Source organism: Nyctereutes procyonoides, unplaced genomic scaffold (genome assembly GCF_905146905.1).
Source record: "Nyctereutes procyonoides isolate TBG_1078 unplaced genomic scaffold, NYPRO_anot_genome, whole genome shotgun sequence".
Lineage (NCBI taxonomy): Eukaryota > Metazoa > Chordata > Mammalia > Carnivora > Canidae > Nyctereutes > Nyctereutes procyonoides.
This window is the reverse complement of record NW_026575159.1, coordinates 33,017,789-33,041,559: the sequence shown is the minus strand read 5'-3', so window position 1 is coordinate 33,041,559 and position 23,771 is coordinate 33,017,789. Positions and strand designations below refer to the sequence as shown.

General features: G+C 56.4%; 1 protein-coding gene across 9 annotated transcripts in view; it reads right to left on the bottom strand.

Annotated features, from left to right (window-relative positions):
- Positions 1–23,771, bottom strand: part of MROH1 (maestro heat like repeat family member 1) — a 66,396-nt gene that overhangs the window by 8,331 nt on the left and 34,294 nt on the right. For 6 of the 9 annotated variants that reach the window (XM_055314160.1, XM_055314166.1, XM_055314165.1 and 3 more), the window contains 20 exons: positions 17,132–17,205; positions 16,453–16,575; positions 14,344–14,451; positions 13,911–14,055; positions 13,699–13,739; positions 13,344–13,485; positions 12,984–13,036; positions 12,410–12,517; positions 11,997–12,116; positions 11,787–11,909; positions 10,909–11,055; positions 10,799–10,825; positions 9,915–10,037; positions 9,678–9,757; positions 9,455–9,566; positions 9,276–9,371; positions 8,652–8,756; positions 6,614–6,749; positions 6,395–6,507; positions 5,367–5,519 (listed from right to left, as the gene is read on the bottom strand). In XM_055314160.1, the coding sequence (XP_055170135.1) occupies positions 5,367–5,519; positions 6,395–6,507; positions 6,614–6,749; positions 8,652–8,756; positions 9,276–9,371; positions 9,455–9,566; positions 9,678–9,757; positions 9,915–10,037; positions 10,799–10,825; positions 10,909–11,055; positions 11,787–11,909; positions 11,997–12,116; positions 12,410–12,517; positions 12,984–13,036; positions 13,344–13,485; positions 13,699–13,739; positions 13,911–14,055; positions 14,344–14,451; positions 16,453–16,575; positions 17,132–17,205 (2,129 nt within the window). Of the gene's footprint in view, positions 1–5,366; positions 5,520–6,394; positions 6,508–6,613; positions 6,750–8,651; positions 8,757–9,275; positions 9,372–9,454; positions 9,567–9,677; positions 9,758–9,914; positions 10,038–10,798; positions 10,826–10,908; positions 11,056–11,786; positions 11,910–11,996; positions 12,117–12,409; positions 12,518–12,983; positions 13,037–13,343; positions 13,486–13,698; positions 13,740–13,910; positions 14,056–14,343; positions 14,452–16,452; positions 16,576–17,131; positions 17,206–23,771 lie in introns of those variants that run through there. The other 3 variants (XM_055314159.1, XM_055314164.1, XR_008662975.1) reach the window with 2 other exon arrangements.

Below are 23,771 nucleotides of genomic sequence, written 5' to 3'. Positions count from 1 at the left end.
GGCAGCCGGTGCCCCTTCGGGCCCACCCAAGCCAAGGGCCTGGCTCCACAGCCAGTCGGGGGCCCACTGGCCCAGCACGGCAGGCAGGCCCCCTTGTGGGCACCGCCTCGTCGCTACAGGCCCCGGGCCCATGGCGAGGGACGCTGGCCCAGCACGGGGAGCCCCTACTGCCGAGGCTGCACAGCAGGGAGGACAGCTGATGAGACACGGTCCCCTGGACGGGGCAGCGCTGGCCGAGGATCCCACCTGAGGGGTGGGGGGGGGGGAGCAGGAGGAGCAAGAAGGGCAGGGCACAGCTCTGATGAGGGAACGTTCCAGGCCAGGCCCACACCTGCTCATGCGGTAGCGCATCTCGCGTGTGGGGGACAAGGGCTGTGGATCTCTGCTGGAGAGGGCGTGGGCAGCACCAGGACAGGGGGACACCAGGACACTTGTCTTCTACAACTTTGGAGTTGGGCCAGGGGGCTGATCTCCCAGCTGCTGAAGCGTAGCACCCCGGCGCCAGTGTCCTGCTCCTGCTGACCTGGACCTGTCCCCCTGCATGCCACAGAGCACCGCATCCTCTAAGCTGGCCTGGGGCGCCCTGGCAGCGAGGACACGAGGGCTGGATGCGCGCCTCCACGTGCACCCGGTGGCCCTCGTGGCTGTGAGTCCCCTTGGCTCCCCCAGGCCCTGCGCCCAGGTGCGGAGTCTGCGTCCCCGTAGCAGCCTGTCCCAGCAGGGCGGGCTCGCCAGCACCCTGAGCAAGTTGCTTCTTGTCCTTCGCTCACTTTGCATTTTCCTTTTGGGAACAGTGGCTCTTTCTCCTGACTTGTCTTGTCAGAGGTGTTTCTAATCGTTTCAGTGGGGTTGTCCATCTTCTCTACCCTTTTCCTAGCTCCGGCGTATTTCACGAAGCAGCGAGCAGGCCCTGGCATGTGTGGCCGGTGAGTGTGGCAGCAGGTCCCGGAGCTTGGCTGCGGAGGGCACTCGGCCTGGGGCCGTGCCAGCGCCCTGCTTCCCTGACCGGCAGGGCCCAGGGTAGGGTCTGCATTCCGACGGCCCACCATGTGGGGCTCAGCCTGCACGCCCTGCACCTTCTGGATTGTTCCAGGCTCACCTTTACCCGTCCAAGGCCTGTCCTCCCGGCAGCAGCCCCTTATGCTCTCTTGCCTCGTGGTCCCTTCACTGAGGCTCCGTGGAAGGACTCCCTGCCGCAGGGTTGGCCTGTGTAAGCGTGCGAGTCAGTGGTCTCCAGTGTGTTCCCAGGGTTGTGCAGCATCACCCCCAAAAGCAGCCTCATCTGCATCAGCCACCCCTCCGGAGCCCCTGGCCCTCCTTCCGACCCCATGGACTCGCCACACGAATGGACTCACACACTGTGTGGCCTTTGGTGACTCGTTTCTTTCATTGTGCACCATGTTTGCAAGGTTCATCCACATGTAGGTGTGTCGGTGCTTCCCTGCTCTCTGCTGCTGGATGATACTTCATTGCAAGGATACGACACGTTTCATTTATCTGTTTATTTATCGACAGGCATTTGCGTTGTGTCCCTTCTTCGGCCATTATGGTTGCTGCTGCTGCGAGTGTCTATGTCCAGGTCTTTGTGTGGATGTGCCTCTGCTTCTGGGCACAGGCCTCGGAGCAGAGCTGCTGGGCCCCGGGTGAGCCTGCCACAACGCTGCACGGCAGTAGGCGCGTTTTGACTCCACTGTGTCCTGTTTCCTTGGCTTCCCTGCAGCTTCCCTCCAACCCAAGAGGCCCTGCTCCTGCTTCCAACACCGCTGAGGCTAGGAGCCTGTGGTGTGGCTTTCTGTCTCGCCCTCTCTGCTCAGTTTTACAAGGTGCTCTATTTGAGGATCGCTGCCTGTAGGGGTCAAGGGGTCAGTCCAGTCACATGTCACTTGCTAGGACCACATTTTCTGATTTGATGTCAGAGAAATTTAGAGTCTAACGGCGACCTGGTGTGTCTAAGAGGACCCCTGCCAAGGTCTGCCAGGACAGGAAGGAAAATGACAGCCCACCAAGGCATCTGTGGGTACAAGATGCCAGCGTGCCACGTCACGCATGAGACAGACACGCTCAAAGTGTGAACCTGGGTCAGCAATGCAGTCCCCTGGGGGAGGTGTGCGGAGTGCCATATCTGTGAGCCTGAGCTGGAAAGGGTACTGTGCAAAAAGCAGCACCCTGAACACCCACCCGCCAGCTCAGTACATTGGGCCTGTGGAGAGGAGCCTGGATCTATCACGAGTGGGTGGGACCCAAAGCTATAAAACTCCTAGAGCAAAAAAAACAGGAAAAAGCTTCATCACATTGAATTTGGCAATAATTTCCCGGCTATAAAAGAACAGGCAACAAAAGCAAAAATACAGTGGCACCTGAGCAGCTCAGTCGGGTGTCTGCCTTCAGCTCAGGTCATGATCCCAGGGTCTGGGATCCCTGCTCAGGGAGGAGTCGGCTTCTGCCTCTGCCCTCCCCCTGCTTGTGCTCTCTCAAACAAAATCTTAAAAAAAAAAGAAAGAAAGAAAGAAAGAAAGAAAGAAAGAAAGAAAGAAAGAAAGAAAGAAAGAAAGAAAGAAAGAAAGAGAAAAAGAAAAAGAAAAAAGAAAAATACAGGACTATAGCAAACTCAAAGACTTCTGTGTACATGGGGCAGCTCGTTGATAGAGCATGCGACTCCTGATCTCAGGGTCACAAGTTCAAGCCCCTCACTGGGTGTAGAGCTTTCTTAAAAAACAGACAAACAAAACTTTTATGCATCAAAGGACACAATCAACAGAGTGAAGAGGCAACCTGGGAACTTGGGGAAAAAACACCTGTAAATCATACATCTGATACCGTGTTAATATCCAGAATATATAAAGAACTACATCCCAACAACAACAAAAATTAAACAACAGGGTTTTAAAATGGGCAAAGGACACGAACAGATTTATCTCCAAAGAAAATGTACAAATGGGGAATCCCTGGGTGGCGCAGCGGTTTGGCGCCTGCCTTTGGCCCGGGACGCAATCCTGGAGACCCGGGATCGAATCCCACGTCGGGCTCCCGGTGCATGGAGCCTGCTTCTCCCTCTGCCTGTGTCTCTGCCTCTCTCTCTATCATGAATAAATAAATAAAATCTTAAAAAAAAAAGTACAAATGGCCAACAAGCATCAAAAGATGCCCACCATCACTAATTGTGAGGAAAATGAAGTCAAAACCATTAGGAAGAAATCCCTGGGTGGCGCAGCGGTTTGGCGCCTGCCTTTGGCCCAGGGCGCGATCCTGGAGACCCGGGATCAAGTCCCACGTCGGGCTCCCGGTGCATGGAGCCTGCTTCTCCCTCTGCCTGTGTCTCTGCCTCTCTCTCTCTCTCTCTCTTTCTGTGTGACTATCATAAATAAATAAAAATTTAAAAAAAAAAAAAACATTAGGAAGTACCATCTCACACCCGGCAGGATGGTCACTAGAAAAAAAAGAAAAACAGATAACATGTGTTGGCAGAGATGTGGAGAAAGTGGAACCCGTGTGCACCGTTGGTGGGAGTGCAAACTAGTGCAGCCACTGTGCAAAGCAGTATGGCAGGTCCTCAAATGGTAAAAACAGAATTACCGTATCACCAGAAATTCCATGCTAGATATTTACCCAAAGAACAGAAAGCAAGATCACGGAGAGACACCTGTACACCCACGTTCCCAGCATCACTTGCAACACCATGGGATGAACAGGTGAACACCGTGCGGCCTCTACATCCACACACCGGGACCACCATGCCCACTGCCTCCAGCCGGGTCCACCCCCTTCACTCACACAGAGCCACTGGGGCACTTGCTACAATTCAAGTCCAACCTGGGGAGCCCCACTGAATGCAACAATAAAATCCAAACCTTCATCCGGCCAATCCTGTCACAGTGTGTCCCCTTCCCCCTGCCACACCTCTGCCCCCAAGTCCAGACCGCCGATGCCTCCCACCCGATACCTCCACATCCGCCGCAGCCCTTTGCTCAGTGCCCTTCCCTTTCCAGGGGTCACCAGACACAGTTCCCTTCCTACATGCCCCTTCCCAATGCTCTTCCATCTTCCCTGTCAGGAAATTCCTGCTCATTCCTCCCCGAGAAGGTACTTGTGATATATACATACTCATGCGTGTGCGTGCGTGTGTGTGTGTGTGCACGTGCGCGCCTCCAGCAGAGAACTATCCAGGTTACACAGGACTTCCACACATCACTAAGAAAAGCACAGACAATCCAGAAAAAAAACGAGGACACTGGTGTCTTCACAAAGGACGGCCGAGTAGCCAGCAACACGTACAAACTACATAAGCTACCAGAGGAACACCAACTGGACTCTCACACCCAGCAGAAAGCATGGCAATGACGTGGCACGCCAGACCCTACCGCTGCCGGCGGGAGGGGAGTGGTCCCCTGCCTGCAGCGCCACCTGGGACAGCCACACGGGGGCCTCTCCTGCAGGCCCCAGCCTTTCCACCGGTACATCCCCAACAGAAATGCACCCTCGTGTCCAAAGGACCTGGACTCTGGCAGCTTGCCCCATGTCCACAGAGGCTGGCGGGTGAGTGAACACGATGCCCCGCAGGAAGGAGTGGTGTGTGATGGACTGTGTGACCTGAGCACTGGGAGAGGCCGCACAAGGGCACGGATGGTGTGATTTCATCTCTGTAAGGTGCAAACCAGGCCGAGCTCTGTACTGCCGGGAGGCGGTGACAGCCTGTGGGGGGTCAGCCTGTGGGACCGGGGGCTCAGGAGCTGGTGGAATGCTCTGCTCCTGCACCTCTGGGGGGCCTCCCAGGGCTGTGTACTCAGGACAAGTTCACTCCTCTGCTTGGATGCTTTCCAGGCAAACAGGTCTGCCTCTCAGGGGGTCACAGGGCAGGCGTTCCAGCAGTCCCCGGACCCCTGGGGCCTGCAGAGCTACAGGCCCTGAGGGCAGGCACACGCATGTCAGCTGTCCGGCCACATGCACAGACCCAGAGCTGCTGCCAGTGCACACTTGGGAACAACCACACGGACAGCCTCCCACCAAGAGGACACAGGAGTGACAAGATGAACATGCAGGCAGCAAGGAACAAGTGGCACCTGAGCGTCCTGGGCACGGCCTCTCTGGGCCAGCAGGCTGCAGGACTATCCGGCTGCTGGAGCAGAGTGCCCAGCCAGTGCCCACTCGTTGCAGGGCTCCCTACACCTTACCCCTGCATCTACCTTCCCCTTCCCTCCCCCTCAGTTTCTCCGCAGTTACTTGTGTCAAATTCTGTCCTTTTCGCAGAGCAAGGGGGCCGAGCAGTGTGTGTGCCACCCAGAGCACAGGAGCAGGGGCAGCAGGGGCAGAGGGGGGTGCAGGGCAGCGGGGGGGGGGGGCAGGAGGACCCCAGCAGGCCCTGCCCCCACCTTCTCCTGGAGCATGTTGCCACGCTCCTTCAGCAGGCAGTTGACCATGACCGTGGCGGCTCGAGAACAGTTCCTGTCGGGGTCTCCCAGGCCCTCAAACATGGTCAGCAAGAGGCTGATGAGCTGCTCCGGCGGGAGGCGCTTCGCAATAATCTAGAAGGATGGTTGTGTCAGAAGAGTGGGAGGGTGGGGAGCAGCGCCCACCGCACACAGACCCGGGCCGCCGGGTTCTGGGGCTGTCCCCACTTCCGCCCCTCCTCCAGCCTTCTCTGCCCTGTCCAGGGTGCCCACACTGGCCCCTGGAGGATGGTCCCTGGAGGATGGTCCCCAGGCAGCCACCTCTGGTCAGAGAGCCTCCAGGAGGCCCCTCCCGACTGGTTGGGGTGGGGAGCTGCTCTGGAGCGCTCCAGACCACAGAGTCAAGGGCAGAGGGCAGCCGTCCTGCCCCAACAGCCCAGCCACGGGCCGGACACCCGTCCTCGTCCTCAGCACAGCAGAGCGAGTGCTGGTTAAAGTGGAGAAGCAGCACACAGGCTAGAGGAGGTCACAAACCGCACACGGGAGCCACGAGCACGACGGTGGCTGGACATCTGCCACGTCTGGCCCCAAGCACACACGCACTTGCCACTCCATCTGGATTCGCCCAGGGCCAGTCTCTGCCTCCCATTGTCTGGGCACCCGCTCCCTTCTCCCTTCTGTAGGAGAGGAAGCCTCCGGAAGCCCTGAAGGCAATTTCCAGATGCAGAATGGAACTATAGCACTGCCGGGGCACGGAGCCTACCCCGGGAGCCAGCGGCTGAGCTCCTGACCATGCCCCTGCTGCCGGGCCTCAGAGGGTAGGCCCCAGGAGACGGAGGGAGTGCTGGTCAGAGGCGGTGCCACACCACGTTCTCTGAATGGGACCTGCCAATGTGCCCCGTCGCTGCGCCCTGCAGAGCCCGTGACAGGACGGTACTGACGGCCCAAGAGCCCCTCTCTGCCCCAGACACTGCCGCCCTCCCATCCTTTGTGGCTGCCGCCGTAGGTACCTGGGCTATGCTGTTGCAGGTGTGAAAGAGGATGGCAGAGTCAGGGTGCACAAGGCCTTCCTTGAGGGTGAGGAGCCGCTCAGCCACATCATCGCGGTAGTCACGGGAGAAGCCTTCAGAGGCAGGACGGAGAGTGGAGCTGGGCAGGCGCTTCCCCAGCCCCCAAGGCCCAGACTCTGCCCCCCAGCCCTCCAGCACCTCTGCCCAGCCAGGGCTCACCCTCGTAGCCCAGCTGGAGGTACAACAGGGCGTAGACACAGCTCACAGCCTCCTGCCGCGTGGCAGGCCACAGGTCCGCGCACCGTGGGGAGAAGAGGCCTATGAGGAGGCCGAGGTTGTGGAAGGGCACCAGGGCCTAGAGAGGCAGACAGGGAGGGTCCTGCAGACACATTCAGGGGATAGCGGGAGACGGGGACTGGGGCCCAGCCACCTACAGCACCTGGGCCCCCAACATGGGCAGCCATGTGACCAGCACAGCCCCTCGCTGAGCTCCTCCCTCCCGGGGGAGGGGTTCCCTAGGAGGAGGGCTGCGTAGTAGGTGTGTGCAGGCAGAGCAACATCCGGCTATAGAGGGGGTCCCCCCGGGGCAGCAGAGAGGGGCAGGGTGCTACTGATCCTGGCTGACAGGTGTGGGAAGTTCCCGCCCCTAGAAAGCAGGGGTGTTGTCAGGAGAGGGGCCGTGTGAGGTCCCCCTTTCGTCCTAGCTGGGTGCTGGTCCCAGCTTCCAGAGCCTCGTCTTCAGTGCTCATGGAGCCTTGCTCCTCTGCTCTAAGCAAACGGCCTTGCCCACCCTGGGCCTTGTGACATCACTTACACACCCCTCGGCCTCTGCCTTCACCTGTCCCTGTGGGCCCCCCATCATGTGTGAGGCCTTTTCCGGAAGCCCCCCCACCCGGTCCCTGTCCATGCACAGGCTCCTTTCAGAAAGCGCAGGCCTCTGCCTCTGCTCCCCTGAGGGCCCTCCCGAGCCAGAGTATCCATCAGAGGGAGGCTGGGGTGCTGGGCACAGCACCTCACGGGACCAGCTGCCATTCCTGCCAGTGAGGTCACACGTCTGTCACCTCACATGCCAGGTGAACTCCAGTTGGACTAGGGTTACGTGAAATGCAGGCCACGAAAGAAGCGGAGTCGGAAAAGCCCACCTAAAGCACACACGGAAGGCAGAAACCATCAGGAAACACACAGCAGATCCGGCCAGGCCAAGAATGAACGTCGGGCTTGTTACCAAACAGATGCTACCAGAACAGGAAAAGAAATAACTAGCAGCAAAACTCTCATCTAAAGGCTGGGGACTGGGAACCCTGGGTGGCGCAGCGGTTTGGCGCCTGCCTTTGGCCCAGGGCGCGATCCTGGAGACCCGGGATCGAATCCCATGTCGGGCTCGCTGCAGGGAGCCTGCTCCTCCCTCTGCCTGTGTCTCTGCCCCTCTCTCTCCTCTGTACAGTCTCATGAATAAATAAATAAAATCTTTAAAAAAAAAAGAACTATGAAAAGAACCTTATCAACAGCCTCATTTCTAAATATCCACAAATCCATCCTAACAATAAGCAGTAAATACAATTGCAGAAAAAGCTACAAAACCTCCAAAACCAGACCGTGCAGCCCATGCTTCTTAGGGACCTGGAGGTAATAGATGCTACTGCCCAACGAAGTCATCCATCAATTCCATGCAATCCCTACCAAAATCCAAGATCACAACAGGAATATTTTAGGACTGTCAAATTCATCCTAAAATCACCCAGGCTGATGATCTTGTTAAGAACAACTGTGGAGCAAGGAGCAACTTCACCTCAGCAAATACTGAAGCGCGTCCTGAATGTGCAGCCCTTGGAACAAGCCCCTGCCCCCCCACTCTGCCCACCCCGAAGGACGTGTCCTTCCCACAGTGTTCTGAGCATTCCGGCGCTCCTGCCTCGAGTGTCCTCATCATCTTTTCCCCCTGGTCCCCATCACCCACCCCTTCATTTAAGGGACACATCCCACATTAATCCCAGCTAATCCACAGGCTCCCAAGGACAAGGGTGCCCATCAGACCTGACTTGGTGGCCAGCCCTGGGGGCGATTCCTGGCCTGATTGCTCTTCTGTCTCCGGAAAGAGGATGGTGGGACTAGTGCAACGTGGGGTGATCCCAGGACAAGCACCAGAGGAGGGCCAGGAAGCTGGTAGGGTGCCCGGGGGACATAGGCGCCCTGAGCCAAGGGACCCAGGACAGGGCTAGGGCAGGGGAGCAGCCGTAGGGCCGGGCTGGGTACTCACACTGACGTGCAGGTGCTCCAGGAAGTACCGCAGCAGGCAGGCACTTAGGCTGAGCGCCCGCACCCTCTCGTGGCCCCGTGGGGACTTGATCCATGGGCTCAGATGCTAGGGAAGAGGGGGCTTCACACAGGTGCCAGCTCAGGGGTTAGCCTGGGAAGCAGGAGCCTACGCGCTGCAGGCAAGTCAGCATCCCTGCCAGGCCACCCGCCCCAGCTGCGAGGGCCAGCAGGCCAGGTCAGAGCAGGTCATCCACCGTAGCTCCCGCTCTGCCCCCGTCCTATAGGTCTGGCTGTTCTCAGGAGCCAGGCAGTCCCACCCCTGCAATTGCTAGGAAGGCAGTGAGAGGTGCAGCCTGGCTACCGCCTGCCCCCACTCTGCCATCTTGACCCCAGCCCTAGACGGTCAGGACCTCCCAGCTGGGGTCCTGCAGGCTCTCTCCGCCCCCGTGCAGGCCGTGGAGGACGGGACTACAGGCTCCCACCAGGGATCACCCCCAACTGCACACCTGCCTGGGAAGGCGGGGGCGCTGCCCCTGCTCATAGACCCCCTCCCCACCCCCACCACACACGTGCAGACAGCACCCACCCCCCAGTGCCCGCCAGGGCAGGGCGCACCCCTGCACACCTCCACCATGATCTGCAGGCCCTGGGGGGTCATGTTCCACTGAAGGAGGCCCGTCAGCAAACCCTCAAGGGCACGCATGGTGTCCAGGTACAGGGACTAGAGAGACAAGAGGTGCCAGCCAAGCAGTGAGCCTGCCTCCTCCGCGGCCTGCCTGCCGTCCCCACAGGTGCCCGCCGTACCTCCTGGTGGTCATCCTCCCCCTCAGGCTCAGGCAGCACGGGCAGGATGCTGTGCAGACAGCTGTGGATCAGGTCCGCCTGCATGTGCTCTTCCAGCGCTGGCTCCAGGGAGCTGACGGGGAGTCAAGGGCCCAAGGCCGCTGCACCCGCCACCCCCTGTCCAGAGGGCATGTGCATAGACGGCAGCCCCCCAGGCTCCCCTCACACCCAGAGAAAAGGATACGCCAGGTAAGTGCAGGCAAGCATGGCCTTCTTCCGAATGGGTGTTCTCAGGGAGTCTGGGGGCTCCGCCTTGATGAACTCCTGGGGGAGCCAGTCCCTGACTCAGCTTCCCCCCCCCCCCCGTCAGCCACGTGCCTGGTGCTGGCTTCAGGCTAGCTCCGTCCCTCCACCCAAGGGAGTGCTGCGGTCCCCTGCTGCGTGTGCCCCTGGTCCGCCCCAGGCCCCGTCCGGCGCTCACCATCATCTGTGCCACCAGCTCTGCTTTCTGGGAGAAGTGGAAGGAGTTGGCCTGTGCGCTGCTGCAGATGGCCTGGCTGGCCATGCACACGCTCTGGACAAGACACAGCTTCAGAGCCGGATCCTGGAAGGACACAGGGCTGCAGGAGGCCGCCCACACCTGCCCCCACAGCTTGGCTCCGCCTGAGGTGGTGGCCGCTGCCTCTCCGCCCTTGGGGCTGAACCCAGAACAGGTGGCCACGCAGAGCCAGAGGCCAGACCACAGGCCCTCCCCTCGTTCCGCAGCCACACGCACATGCTCCTGCCTGACAGACCTCTCAGCCCGTCCTCCAGCTCTCGCCAAAGCCGCACGGACAGGGGCCCGGTGATGGAGCCCCCGCAGCACTCAGCTCTCTGCCTGGCCGGGCACGAAGGGCCAGAAGGAGAGACATCTGTCGGAATATCCTTCCCGCCAGCCAACCCAAGAGGGTCCACTCTCTAAGGGAAGCCCAACTGCCCCTACAGAGGCGTGACCTGGTTAGTGCCAGAGATCCCAGAGAGGAGACATATTAGTGAGGCCAGAGGGGCTGACCGTCGTCACTGAGAGTGAGCCCCGTGAGCATCAGGGAGCAGAGCCCAGCCTGCGGGGCTGCCACCCAGCCACCTAGGAGTCCTTCTGTCCACCCGCTGGCCAGGCCTGAGGCCAGAGCGCTAGCCCCTGGGCCCCCGTCCTGGTCGCGAGAGAAGGAGCTGCTCCGAGGTGAGTGGGGACGGCCCTGGTGCGAGGCTGCAGAAAGCTGTCCCCGTGGATGGGACCAGGGAACCCCCTGAAGCTCACGGCCAGCCCAGCCCCGAGAAGAGAAAAGGCAAAAGGCATAGTTCACACTTAACTCCTACACACTGTACCTTCGTCTCTACCTTTATTCCCAGAACCTGAACAACAAAAGTGAAAGGAATTAACACGGGCGACTGTGGCGGCCGGGCCCTCCCCACGGGCGCTGTGCTGGGGCGCCCACCTTGGTGCTAAAGTACTGGAATATGTTCCGGAGGATGTCCGACTCGACCTTGGCCAGCACCAGCTCCCGGGGGGCCCGTGCCGCCACGTGGCCATAACACAGGATCAGCGTGCCCTTCAGCTTTTCCACCTCGTTCTCATTTCGGTCCTGAGAGGCCAGAGGAGTTGGCAGGGCCTCCGTTACAGTTCATTGCATGCCCCCCAACAGGAGCCCGGCGCTCACACCCCCCAAGTCCCTCTGGAAGAAGGGCAGGGCCAGTCAGCAACGTCACAGGTGCCAGCTAAGTGGCGGAAGGTGCCACCTGACGCCGGAGAGAGTCCGCCTATCAGGTCTGCAGAAGCGACAGGCAGGCCAGCCTTAGGCCCACTGGGGGCCATGTGGGGGAGGGAAAGGACCGAGTCAGGGACCAGGTGGGAGGGGGCAAGCAGAAGGGACAGTGGGAGCTGAGAGACAATGGGGGGGGCGGGGGGGCGGGGTCCAGTGCTCTCTGCCCTGGAGCCCCTCCATCTGCGGGGCCCTGCAGACTCTGCAAATACAACAGGCCACAGGAGTCCATGCCTCCTGAATCGAGCTTCCCTGAGGATGCAGCCTCCACGGTGCCCGGGGGGCAGAGGACACACAGACAGCAGGAGGGAAGCCCCATCCTGGCCCCTGGGAGCCCTCTGGGGGCCGCCTGCCCCTCGTCCCCAGCTGGGAGGGGCACCGCACACCAGGAACCCTTGACCAGATGCCACCTCCCTGCCTCGGCCCCATCTGAGCACAGGGAGCTCCCCAATGCCCAGCCCCCAGGACCTCAAATCACGGCACTTCGGCCAAGACATAAGCACAGGCCGGTCCCACCTCAGACGGCCCCCTCACTGTCACTCTGACCCCGGTACCTTAAAAATGTTGAAAATGCCGGTGGATTTTCTGAACACGTCCGACCTCATGAAGTCCTCCAGCTGGGCCAGGACGTCGTCCAGGTGAGAGATGGCACAGATCCCAAAGCAACAGGCGAGGCCCTAGGGAGGCACACAGGTGCTCTCATACCTGGGACAGGACACACGCACACGAGTGCCTGGGGGGCTCCTGGGCACGGCGGCAGCCACCTCACGCTCGGCCTCCTCCTGGTGCCTGGCTGTCTCCAGCAGCTCCTGCAGCTGCTTCCTCACCACTTCCTTGCTGGAGGCGGCGCCCAGCGTGGTTCCAATGCATTTATACAGGAAGTTCTGCAACAGAGCCGAGAAGCATGATTGTGCCTGACGCTCCCATGTGGGCACCAACCACACGTGGGAGGAGGGGCTGCTGGGAACCCACCACACGGCCACCGCAAACACCATGACAGTTTTGGGCAATAGCGTGCGGAGCAAGAGGTAGGGGCAATGGGCTCTGACATGTCCCAGCCACCAGCCACCAGGGATACATCCAGGCACAAAGTCCCACAGAATCAAGCATAGGAACTTGGGAGCCTAAGGCCCGTGCCCAGGACCCCTTGTTGTGGGACACCCCGACCCCTGTGCACCTTCTCCTGGGCTATCCCGTTGTAGCAGGGCAGCTGTTTGCACATCTCTAGGCTCAGCTGGCAAGTCCACGTGTTGTCAGACACAACAGTCAGAGTGTCGCGAAGGAACTGTGGGCAGGAGCTAGAGCAGTGAGGGGCCAGGAATGCACCCTGCACAGGGCTGGCTGGGGAGGGCACTGAGGCCCCAAGGCGCCCTGTGCAGTGACCCCAGGGTGGTTCCGTGCCACAGCTCAGTGGCCTGTAGGCGACCTTCAAGCCTGGCCGTGCACACCCTGGGCGGTCGGGTGCACAGTGGGCCAGGCAAGGGCAGCACAGAAGGCTCCTGGGCCAGACGGAGGACCTCAGAGCCCCCATAACGTGCCCCGTCACAGCAGGGCGAGTGATCTGCGAGGGAGGTAGACAGTCCTCATGCCAGGGGCACGGCCTGTCCCCCACCCCCTAGGTCAAGGCAGCCATCACATGACTGTTGGGGGTGCAGCCCCCACAAGCATCCACTGCCCGGACTCTCCCAACCCAGGCGGAAGCAGGCCTCCGTGCCCAAGATGGGCCACACCCCCGGGGCTCCAGCTCTCACCGCCAGCAGCTTTTCCTCCCACTCCTTCTGTGACAGGGTTTCTTCAGTATGTTCTGAAATGACCAGTCGCTCAGTCAGCCTGGCCCGACCCAGCAAGCAGGAGTGCAATTCAGAGAACTGGGCCCAGGTCCCTGCCTGGCACCTTCCAGATATGCCTCACCCCGTGTTTGGGAGCGCCAGGATTGCTCCCACACCCCAAATGCTCCTGGGTGACACCCAGCCTCTCGAGGACACCTTTCCAGCCCCATGTCCCTGAAACTCAGGGGAGGCTGTTTCTTCCAAGTTAAAAAAACTCTGGTCCCCAAAAGCCAACCCAGATGCACACCAGCAAAAATGGGGTCAGAGGCAGAGGAGCCTCACCATCCAGGTGCTCCAGCAGCAGGGGAATGGTGGTTGCCCACCGCTGACCCAGCAAAGGGTGGATGTTCCGATGCAAGACGTTCAAGAGGCGCAGTGAGGCGGCCCCACGGCCGTCCCCCAGGTAGGGGTGGGAAGACACGGTCTGAAGAAGTACAGGGGGGAGCTCCAGATCCAGGGCTCAGCAGGCCTCATGGGGGGAGGCAAGGAGGTTCCACGGGCAGCACCTGACCGGCCCCCCCACGGCGAGACAGCATGTGGCAGGGGACATAGGGACCCAAGGCGAGCCTGCTCCTTCCCGACTCCATCAGTAGCTGTGTGGTTAGGGGAGATGACAAAGGCCACACAGAACACTCACCAGCAGTCTTGTGGTTATGGCATAGGGTGAAGGGAGGCTCACTGGAAAGAAAGTGGCAGAAATGCTCAGGGGGCTGCCTGCCACAGGGCCCCGGCCCGGCCGCACCCTGGGTAGGGGTGTAGTTGGGTTCAGGGCTCCCGGGGAGCAAGAGGACAGGACAGGTTCAAGGGTGAGATCAGGGTTAGGAAGACGTGCCGGGGGCAGGGGCGCACCGTTGCCGTCGTACTGGATGAGGAAGGCATCAGCTCCCACCTCCTGCTTCTTCTGTGCTAGGTGCACGAGGCTCCGGCAGAGGGGGGTCAGCGCCCCGGTGAAGCGCGTGGGCGTGAGGAACTCAAGCAGGTACGGCCAGAGGACCTGGGGGCAGAGCCGTGGTCCATGCCCAGCACCTTGGGTGTGCGGGCTACAGCAGCAGCGGCCCAGGAGCTCCCCCCCCCCCAGCACTGCACAGACTCGGGAAGGCTTGGGGAGGTGGCCCGGCGAGCACCCCTGCCCCTGTGGCTGCCCAGCACGGGTTCAAGTCACTGAGCCACAAGGTCAGGAGGCAGCGGTAGGTCACAACGAGGCAGCCAGGGCACCGGGGGCCAGGAAGCCAGCTGTCCAGGTGAGCCCGGGCGCAGGCTGAGGGGCTGGCCACACACTCACGTCGCTCATCCTGTCCACGGTGGTGCTGACCAGGTAGAGGGTGCTGATGCTGATGGCTCGTACACCGTCCTCTGCGAGGTCCTCGCTGTCAGGCGCCAGCTTCCGAGGCTGGTGTGGGGGAGGAGCAGAGGGAGGAGCGCGCGTGGGCTACTGTGGCTCTACTCTGGAGGCTCTGGGCTCTGAGGACAGAGCCCGTATGCAAATAGGCAGGCCCTTCCCAGTCCCGCGCAGAGGGGCAGCCATGACACCTGCCACCTGCCACCTGCTACCTGCTGTGGGCAGGTAGCATGGGCGGCACTAAGGCTTCCCACGGAAACAGGCTCAGCCGGCCTACTACTCTCCAGAGTAACAGAAACCTCGAGCCTTCCCTGCCAGCCATGGGCTCCACGGACTCCAAAAGAAATCACCTGATCCTTGACTGTGGCAAGCTGAGCTCCGTAGAAACGGGAGGGCCTTTGTGGAAATGACAGTCACCTGGGAAAACCCCCGTTTTTGACCAAGAACAGGCTGCAGCTTCTGCAGCCCAAGTCAGCAGTTTCTCTGGGGGCACCTATTGTCCTGTCTGCTAAGACTGCGCTCCAAAGCCCGGCTCCCTAGGAAGGTTCCTTGCAAGAAAAGGACTCCTGTTTTCTAAACGTCTGGTCTGAGCCTTCCATTCATGCTTTGAAATACCGAAAAGCAAACCCCAAATAACAAAGAGAAATGGCAAAATGCTATGACAGGAGGAGACCCAACGCTTCTCCCTCAGAGATCAAAGGTCAAGTAGAGAAAATAGGGATGGTCAAGCCTTGAATAACAAGTTATAAAGCATGCTCTTTACGTGAACACAGATAGAACTTCATCCCGAACAAACATGAACAACTTCAAATGCCTGACCATCTATTAGGTCCACAAGAAGATCTCAAGAAACTTATTTTTTTTTAATGATTTTATTTATTTAAGTAACTTCCCCCCATGGGGGCTTGAACTAAACAACCCTGAGGTCAGGAGCTGCACGTTTCGCTGACTGAACCAGCTGCGTCCTCTCTCAACAAACTCTGAAAAGCAGAAATAAACCTGGCCACATTCACAACAGACAATACGATAAAATTACGAGTCCACAACGGCCGTGAATAACTATCCACCTAGAAAAATTTTTAATATTCTAAAATAAATCTTCAAATCGCCAAATCGCCAAACCCTGGAGACTAACAGACTACGACAGAGGTCTTGATTCTGTCCAGTACGTGCCCAATGACCTAGGTGACTGTAACAGGCCAAAGCAGCAGGGGTGAGCCTCCCCAGGCCTGTGGGAACAGCAGCAAGCTGGACCCCTCGCGAGGGCCGTTTTAGAGGCAAGGTAGCAAGCAGCATCCACTCTGCTTAATCTCTAGTGTTTCAACTTAAACACAGAGGACCTGGGTAAGGATGTGGAGATCCCTCGTCCAGGGCTGCCTCAGCTTGGAGCTGACCTGGGCAGGCAGGGTGGCTCCGTGGGCCTGCGAGACCAGGGCCGGGATGGCTCAAGGCTGTGGCGAGACCACCAACTCATGCCTGTGTTTTTGCCCTCTACCATGCTCTCCCTCAGGAGGAAACTTGGATTTGCTCAGTAACTTTTTCAATAGAAAAGCCCCAAAGAGGGATGCCTGGGTGGCACAGCAGAGGAATGTCTGCCTTTGGCCAGGGCGTGATCTTGGGGTCCCAGAATCGAGTCCCATATCAGGCCCCCCGCATGGAGCCTGCTTCTCCTCTGCCTCTGTCACTGCCTCTATCTCTGTGTCTCTCATGAATAAATAAATAAAATCTTAAAAAAAAAAAAAAAAAACAGAAAGAAAAAGAAAAGCCCCAAAGAGAACCGCCTATCTGTCCCACCTCTCTCTTCTGAGTCCTGGGATCTAGGGGAGGGAAGCACTAAAGCTGCGGAGGCCCCAACTCTGAAGAGAGACAAACTGAGGTCCTTGCACCCCATCCACCCCAGCGGAGGCCCCTCCCCTCCTCTCGCTGCCCCCCTCCCCGCAGAGGCCCGGCCCCCTGGGCCGAGCTGTGCAGGTTCTGATGACCACGCCTCCTCAGAGAAGGCCTGACAGCCCCTGACCGCAGGCGCATGGGTGGGGGGGGGGGGGCCCTTACCTCCGACTCTGGGGGCAGGGCACACTGCTGCACGATGTACTCGACCATCGCCTCTCCTCCAGGCTGCTCCAAGTAGCCGTGGTGGGCCATGGCGCTGATCACCTGCACCACAGCCCGCTTCACCTGCCCAGGACTCAGGGAGGTCAGGAAGGAGCCTCAGAGGGAGCCCTGGACCCACCACCGTCCAGTCGGGAGACAGGAATCTTGCTGCCCCTCTGCCAGTAGCTTTCCTGCACCCACACCTGTACCACCCCTTGGTGGTGCGCCTGCCCCCCATGCCCCACTGACACTTGTATCTGCATCTGTACCTGTGCCTGCACCCACCCCACTTCTTCAGCACCCCTCAGCTGCACACGTGGCCTCCTGGCCGCCCTGGGGGGAAGGCCTCTTTCCCTCCGGTGCCCCCCCACACCTCCCTCCCTGCCCGGGCACTAGACTACTGGCCCTCTACCCAGTGCTTGTTCCACCGTGGGCTGCAGGACTACCACTCCCGGGGTAGAGGGTAGAGGCTGGCACCTCTCATGGGCTATCACTCCGGCTCCACCTCCCCTCGAGGGGAGGACTCTGAATCTGGAGCTGTTGCTCTAGGTCTGGCTGTGTCTGTGGTGACTTCCAGCCCCAGCCCAGCCACACGTCCTGCAGCTGCTCACAGCAGAGCTGGGGCTGGCCCACTGCCTACCTTGGTGTTGGTATCCAGAAGAGGAAGCCTCATGGAGGACAGAATAAAGGGCTTCTTAACTTCCATCTGAGGCGCTGCAAGAAATGAACAGATGGCTCAGTCTCCCCACCACAACCAAGGCTGGCTGGCCGTCCACCCCCGTGGCCCTCAGCATGGAGAGGGGATGGCACCTAAGCAAAGCCCCCCCACTGCTCTCCAGGGACAAATGAGCTTTTTCCCAAAAAACATTATTTTGCCCAATAAGAAGCTGGGAGGTAGGTAATTTAGGGCATCAGGTGAAAGTGTCCCGAGTCAGGCAGAACCAGGTCTAGGGTGAGGTCTCCAACAGCGCCCCAGCACAGCACTGACAGGCCTGGTCAGTAGGTCCGGCGGGGCGAAGCCACTGGAGCTGAGGGGCCACATGACAGCGCCCAACCCAGGGCGGCCCTGCAGAGCGGAGTGACAGGCGCGGTCCAGGCTGCGGCCACCAAACATTCTGCCAAGTGAAGAAGCAGCGCCGACACATGTCCTCAACCATGGGAGCACTTGGCGAGGGGTTGGTCACGTTTACATTCCCCAAAACGGGTCACAAAGAGCAAAGAACACAAACAACCCAATAGGAAAAGTGGCTCAGGCCACGAGCAGGCCCCGGCACGAAGAGGGACGAAGAGACAGCAGACCAAGGCTCAGGGATGTGGGGAGCGGGCCGAGGACTGACATCCACCCAGGCCCATGCCCCTGAGGCTGAGGAGTGTGAAGGAGCGCCCCAGTCTTCCTGCCACACAGGTGACAGCACCTGTCAGGGCCTGACGACTGGCTGAGGGTGGGCGCACACCTGGCCTGCCCCCCAGGGGCTTCTGTCCTCACAGAAGGGACATAAAAGACAAGCAGACGATCAATCAGATCATCACAACCTCCTTCATACAAAAAGATGTCTGAAGGCCAATAGATTAAATGAAAAGATGCTTAACCACTGTACTCATTAGAAAATTCACATTCCCTGGTGATTCCTATGACACAATCACCAAAACAATGGAAATTAAGAGACTGACGATGTCAAGAGCAGGCAAGGAAGCTGGAGCAGCAGGCTTTCACGCATCATACGTGAACACAGGATAGGAAGCCTACGGGGAAAACCACCTGGTATTTCTGGTAACATTAAACATGCACCTGCCCCAAGGCCCAGAAATTTCATGCTGCACGTGCCCACCAGCTGATCTGTACGAGAACGTTCATAACTCCATAACTACCCCAAGCTGGAAACAACCCACATGTCCATCAACAGGAAAACATTTTTTTATTCACAAAACATAATTAAGCATAACTCAGCAATAAGGATGAAGTGATGTACAACATGTACAAATCTCAAACGTACAATGCTTAGGAAAAGAACACAGATGCAAGGGTCCGGGTCGCCTGTTGTAACGAACTCTTCATATGAAATCCAAGAGCACGTAGAATCAATTTACTGAAGAGAAGTCAGAAAAGTGCTTACTTCCTAGAGTAAAGGTGGCTCCTGTCTGAAAGCAAGTACAAGGACACTTTGGGTTTTGGAAACTTTCCACCGTTTGAGTAATGGCTACATGGTTGAACGATGTGTAAAATATCACCAGGTCATACACTTAGGATTTGTGCATTTTACTGAATGTGATTTGTTCTTAATATTAGAAAGGGACATTCTGAAGGAAAAAAGATGACTGGAGGCCAAAAAACTTTAAAATATTTGATACAAAAAGTATAAAAGACAGGCAAAGACAACGAAGCACACATAAGGGAATGCTAAAGAAGACTTATGGAATAGCAGAATATTGAAATCCTATTTAGAAATCCTGAGATATGGGCAGCCCCGGTGGCGCAGCGGTTTAGTGCCGCCTGCAGCCCAGGGTGTGATCCTGGAGACCCAGGATCAAGTCCCACATCAGGCTCCTTGCATGGAGCCTGCTTCTGTCTCTCCCTGTGTCTCTCTCTGTATGTCTTTCATGAATAAATAAATAAATAAATAAAATCTTTTAAAAAAAAATCCTGGGGATCCCTGGGTGGCGCAGCGGTTTAGTGCCTGCCTTTGGCCCAGGGCGCGATCCTGGAGACCCGGGATCGAATCCCACGTCGGGCTCCCAGTGCATGGAGCCTGCTTCTCCCTCTGCCTGTGTCTCTGCCTCTCTCTCTCTCTCACTGTGTGCCTATCATAAATAAATAAAAATTAAAAAAAAAATCCTGAGATAAGGGGCACCTGGGTGGCTCAGGTTGTGATCCCGGGATTGAGTCCCACATCGGGCTCCCCACAGGGAGCCTGTTTTTCCCTCTGCTTGTGTCTCTGCCTCTCTGTGCCTCTCATGAAAAAATACAAAATCTTTAAAAAATAATAAATAAAAAACAAAAATCCTGAGATAAAATAAGATTTACAACTACATACTGAAAAGGCCTTTGACAGATCTGGGGAAAATATCACTCCCAGAACAGCCAACACAGTCAATAAAATTTCTGAATTTAGAATAAAAAAATCAACACCCTTTGGGCATCCAGGCAAACAGACCAAATCACTTGTATGGAAACTGAGACTGTCATCAGTTTTCAGAGACAATACTTGATGCTCAAGGACAGTGAAGCAAGGAAAGGAAGGAAGAGGCAAGAGCTTCCTGTGTGGCCAACCTGGTGGCAACAGTAGCACCCACACACACGAGAAGCTTCCTGCTTCAAGATGCCAAGGAATGCAACTCTGGCCCCAACTTCTTAATCATATTACAACACTTTAATTCAAAATTCGAAGACTTCTAAAAAGAGCAGAGCCCCGGCTCAGCCCAAGCTGGATGTGCATCCCAGATCACCGCTCATGCTCATGCCAGGTCGGAGCCATTCCTGAACCACCCCTTCCCACCTTCGCCTACAAGCAGACAGTGATGAGGCCTTCCTGCAGGTGCCCAGGACACAGCCTGCAGGAACAGGCCCACAGACACAGCCAGCACCGGGGTCACAGCAGCAACTGTGATCAATGAGCGGGGAGAGGTGCTCTGGTCTAAGTCATCCCACCAGGGGGGAGGTTGCAGTCATTCACCCCAATGCTACACAGTGTTACATGTCCATTATGTCTCAATAAAGCAGAAGAAAAAAAGAATAAAGTCTGGTTGCCAGTGAGGAAAAAACATATTTTAAGGACTTCTGATAGATCAACAAGCTATTACTGAATTTCTCACTGCAAGCCAAACTAAGTATGTGTTTTAATTTTATGAAAACCAGAACAAGGGACACCTGGGGGAGCTCAATCGATTAAGCCTCCAACTCTTGGTTTTGGCCCAAGGTGTGATCTCAGGGTCAAGGGATCCAGTGCCATGCCGGGCTCTGCACTCAGTGGGGAGTCTGTCTCTCCCTCTCCCTCTGCCCCCCCCCCCCCGCTTATGCATGGGCTCTCTCTATAAAATAAATAAAGCTTAAAAAAAAAAAACAAAAAGCCAGAATGGACAGGACACACATCCCCCACAATGGCTAAAGTGAAAGGCTGACAGGTGTTGGCAAAGACACAAAGCAATATTCCTCACATGCTGCTTGTGCTAATAAGGCGGGGGGTATAAACTGCGGCACAAACATTGAACAGAATGGTTTTACTGACTAACATTGAACACACATATACTTTATGACTCCTAAGCATACGCTCAACCATACGTGCACAGAAGAGTGTTCCCAGTGGCGTGGTGCATCGTAACAGAAATCACAGACCACGGCACTTATCACCACTAGACTGGATGGACTACAGCTTAATTCACTGGAATCCTTCACAGGAAGGAAAGTGAGTGAGCTACACTACATGAATAAATCTCACACACAGAATACTGAGGGAAAGAGCTAAGTTACAGAGTAATTCACACGCTCAGGTCCTATCCATACCACCCGCCAGCAGGCCGGCAGGGCTCCAGGCCAGCGCTGAGTTCTCGCAGGCAAAGGTAGGGGGTCATTATGCCGGACGGTACACATGTGTGCTTTTTGTATGGGTGTTATATTTCAAAATAAAACTAATAATGCATGGCAACAGAAGTAATTCCCTAAGGTGTCCTAGAGAGGGGAAAAGTGTATTCTTGAACTGTGTCATTTGGTAAGAAAAAGTCTACTTCCTTAACAAAATACAGCAGCATTTCTTTTTTTTTTTTTTCCAGCAGCATTTCTTATTAAAGCTTTCCTCACTGTAAGGATAGAGGGAATATGCCTGAATATCATAAAAGCCACATACAAAAGCCCACAGTGAACATCATCCTGAATGGGGAAAAACTGAGAGCTTTCCCCCTAAGGTCAGGAACATAGAAACCAAGGAATCATATTTTATGGTTTTTGGTGCAATTGTAAATGGGATCAATTCCTTGGTTTCTTTCTTCAGTCTCACTGTTAGTGCATAGAAATGCAATTGATTTCTGTGCATTGATTTTGTATCTGGCCACTTCGCCAAATTCCTGTATGAGATCTAACAATTCTGGGGTGGAGCCCTTTGGGTTTTCCACACAGAGTATCATGTCATCTGAGAAGAGGGAGAGTTTGACAGATCTGTACTCTGAAAACTGTAGAACGCTCCTTAAAGAAATTTATAAAGACACTAAGAAATGGAAAAACATTCCATGTTCATGGATTGGAAGAACAAATATTGTTAAAATGTGTATGCTACCCACAGCAACCTACACGTTCACTGCAATCCCTATCAAAACCCCATCAACATTTTTCACAGAGCTGGAACAAATAATCCTAAGATTTCCTTGGAACCAGAAAAACTCCCAAACTCCCAAAGGAATGTTGAAAAAGAAAACCAGGGGATCCCTGGGTGGCGCAGCGGTTTGGCGCCTGCCTTTGGCCCAGGGCGCGATCCTGGAGACCTGGGATCGAATCCCACATCGGGCTCCCGGTGCATGGAGCCTGCTTCTCCCTCTGCCTGTGTCTCTGCCTCTCTCTCTCTCTCTCTCTCTCTCTCTCTGTGACTATCATAAATAAATTAATTAATTAATTAAAAAAAAAAAAGAAAGAAAAAGAAAAAGAAAACCAAAGCTGGTGGCATCACAATGCCTGACTTCAAGCTATCTTACAAAATTGTGATCAAGACAGTGTGGTACTGGCCCAAACAGACACGTAGATCAATGGAACAGCATAGAAAACCTAGAAATGGACCCTCAACTCTATGGCCCACTCACCTTTGACAGAGTAGGAAAGACTATCCAGGGCAGCCCCGGTGGCTCAGTGGTTTGGCACCGCCTTCAGCCCAGGGCGTGATCCTAGGGACCCAGGATCGAGTCCCGCGTCAGGCTCCCTGCATGGAGCCTGCTTCTCCCTCTGCCTGTGTCTCTGCCTCTCTCTCTCTCTCTCTCTCTCTCTCTCTCTCTCTGTCTCTCATGGATAAATAAATAAAACATTAAAAATTAAAAAAAAAAAGGAAAGACTATCCAATGGAACAAAGAGTCTCTTCAACAAATGGTGCTGGGAACATTGGGCAGCCATGTGCAGAAGAATGAAACCGGACCATTTCCTTACACCACACACAAAAATAGACTCTAAATGGATGAGAGACCTAAATGTGAGACAGGAATCCATCAAAATCCTAGAGGAGAACACAGGCAGCAACCTCTGCGACCTCGGCCACAGGAACTTCTTACTAGACACGTCTCCAGAGGCAGGGGAAACAAAAGCAATAATGAACTATTGGGGCTTCATCAAGATAGAAAGCTTCGGCCCAGCAAAGGAAGCCGTGGCCAAAACCAAAAGACAAGCTACAGAATGGGGAAGGTATTTGCACATGTCTTATCAGATTAAGGGCTGGTATCCGAGATCTATAAAGAACGTCTCAAACTTGACACCCAAAAAAACAAATGATCCAGTGAAGAAATGGGCAGAAGACACGAACAGACGTTTCTCCAAAGCAAACCTACACGTGGCCAACAGACACATGAAGAAATGCTCCACATCCTTCGGCATCAGGGAAATACAAATAGAACCACAGCGAGATCCCACCTCACACTGGCCAGAATGGCTAAAATCAGCAAGTCAGGAGACGGCAGGGGTTGGTGAGGATGAGGAGAAAGGGGGGCCCCCTGACCTGCTGGTGGGGATGCAGGCTGGGCAGCCGCTCTGGAGAGCAGTGAGGAGGGTCCTCAAGGGGCTGAATGTAGAGCTACCCTATGGCCCAGAAACGGCCCTACTGGGTACTTATCCACAGGACACAGACACGGTGATTCCAAGGGGCGCCTGCACCCCAACCTTTACAGCAGCAACGTCCACAAGAGTCCAAGTGTGGACAGAGCCCAGATGTCCATCGACAGATGAAGGGTAAAGACGTGGCCTATGTATACAACGGAGTGTGACTCAGCCGTCAGAAGAGTGAAATCTTACCACTTGTACAGCGTGGATGGAACTAGAGAGTATGATGCCGAGCGACATAAGTCAGTCAGAGAAACACAATTATGCCTTGACCTCACTTATATGTGGAATTTAAGAAACAAAACAGAGGATCATGGGGGGAGGGAGGGGAAAATACAGTAAGATGAACTCAGGGAGACAAACCACGAGAGACTCATAACTCTAGGAAACCAACTGAGGGTCACTAGAGGGGAGGCTGGGGGGACGGGGTGAGGGGGTGACGGGCACTAAGGAGGGCACGTGGCGGGATGAGCACTGGGTGCTGTGTGCAGCTTGTGAA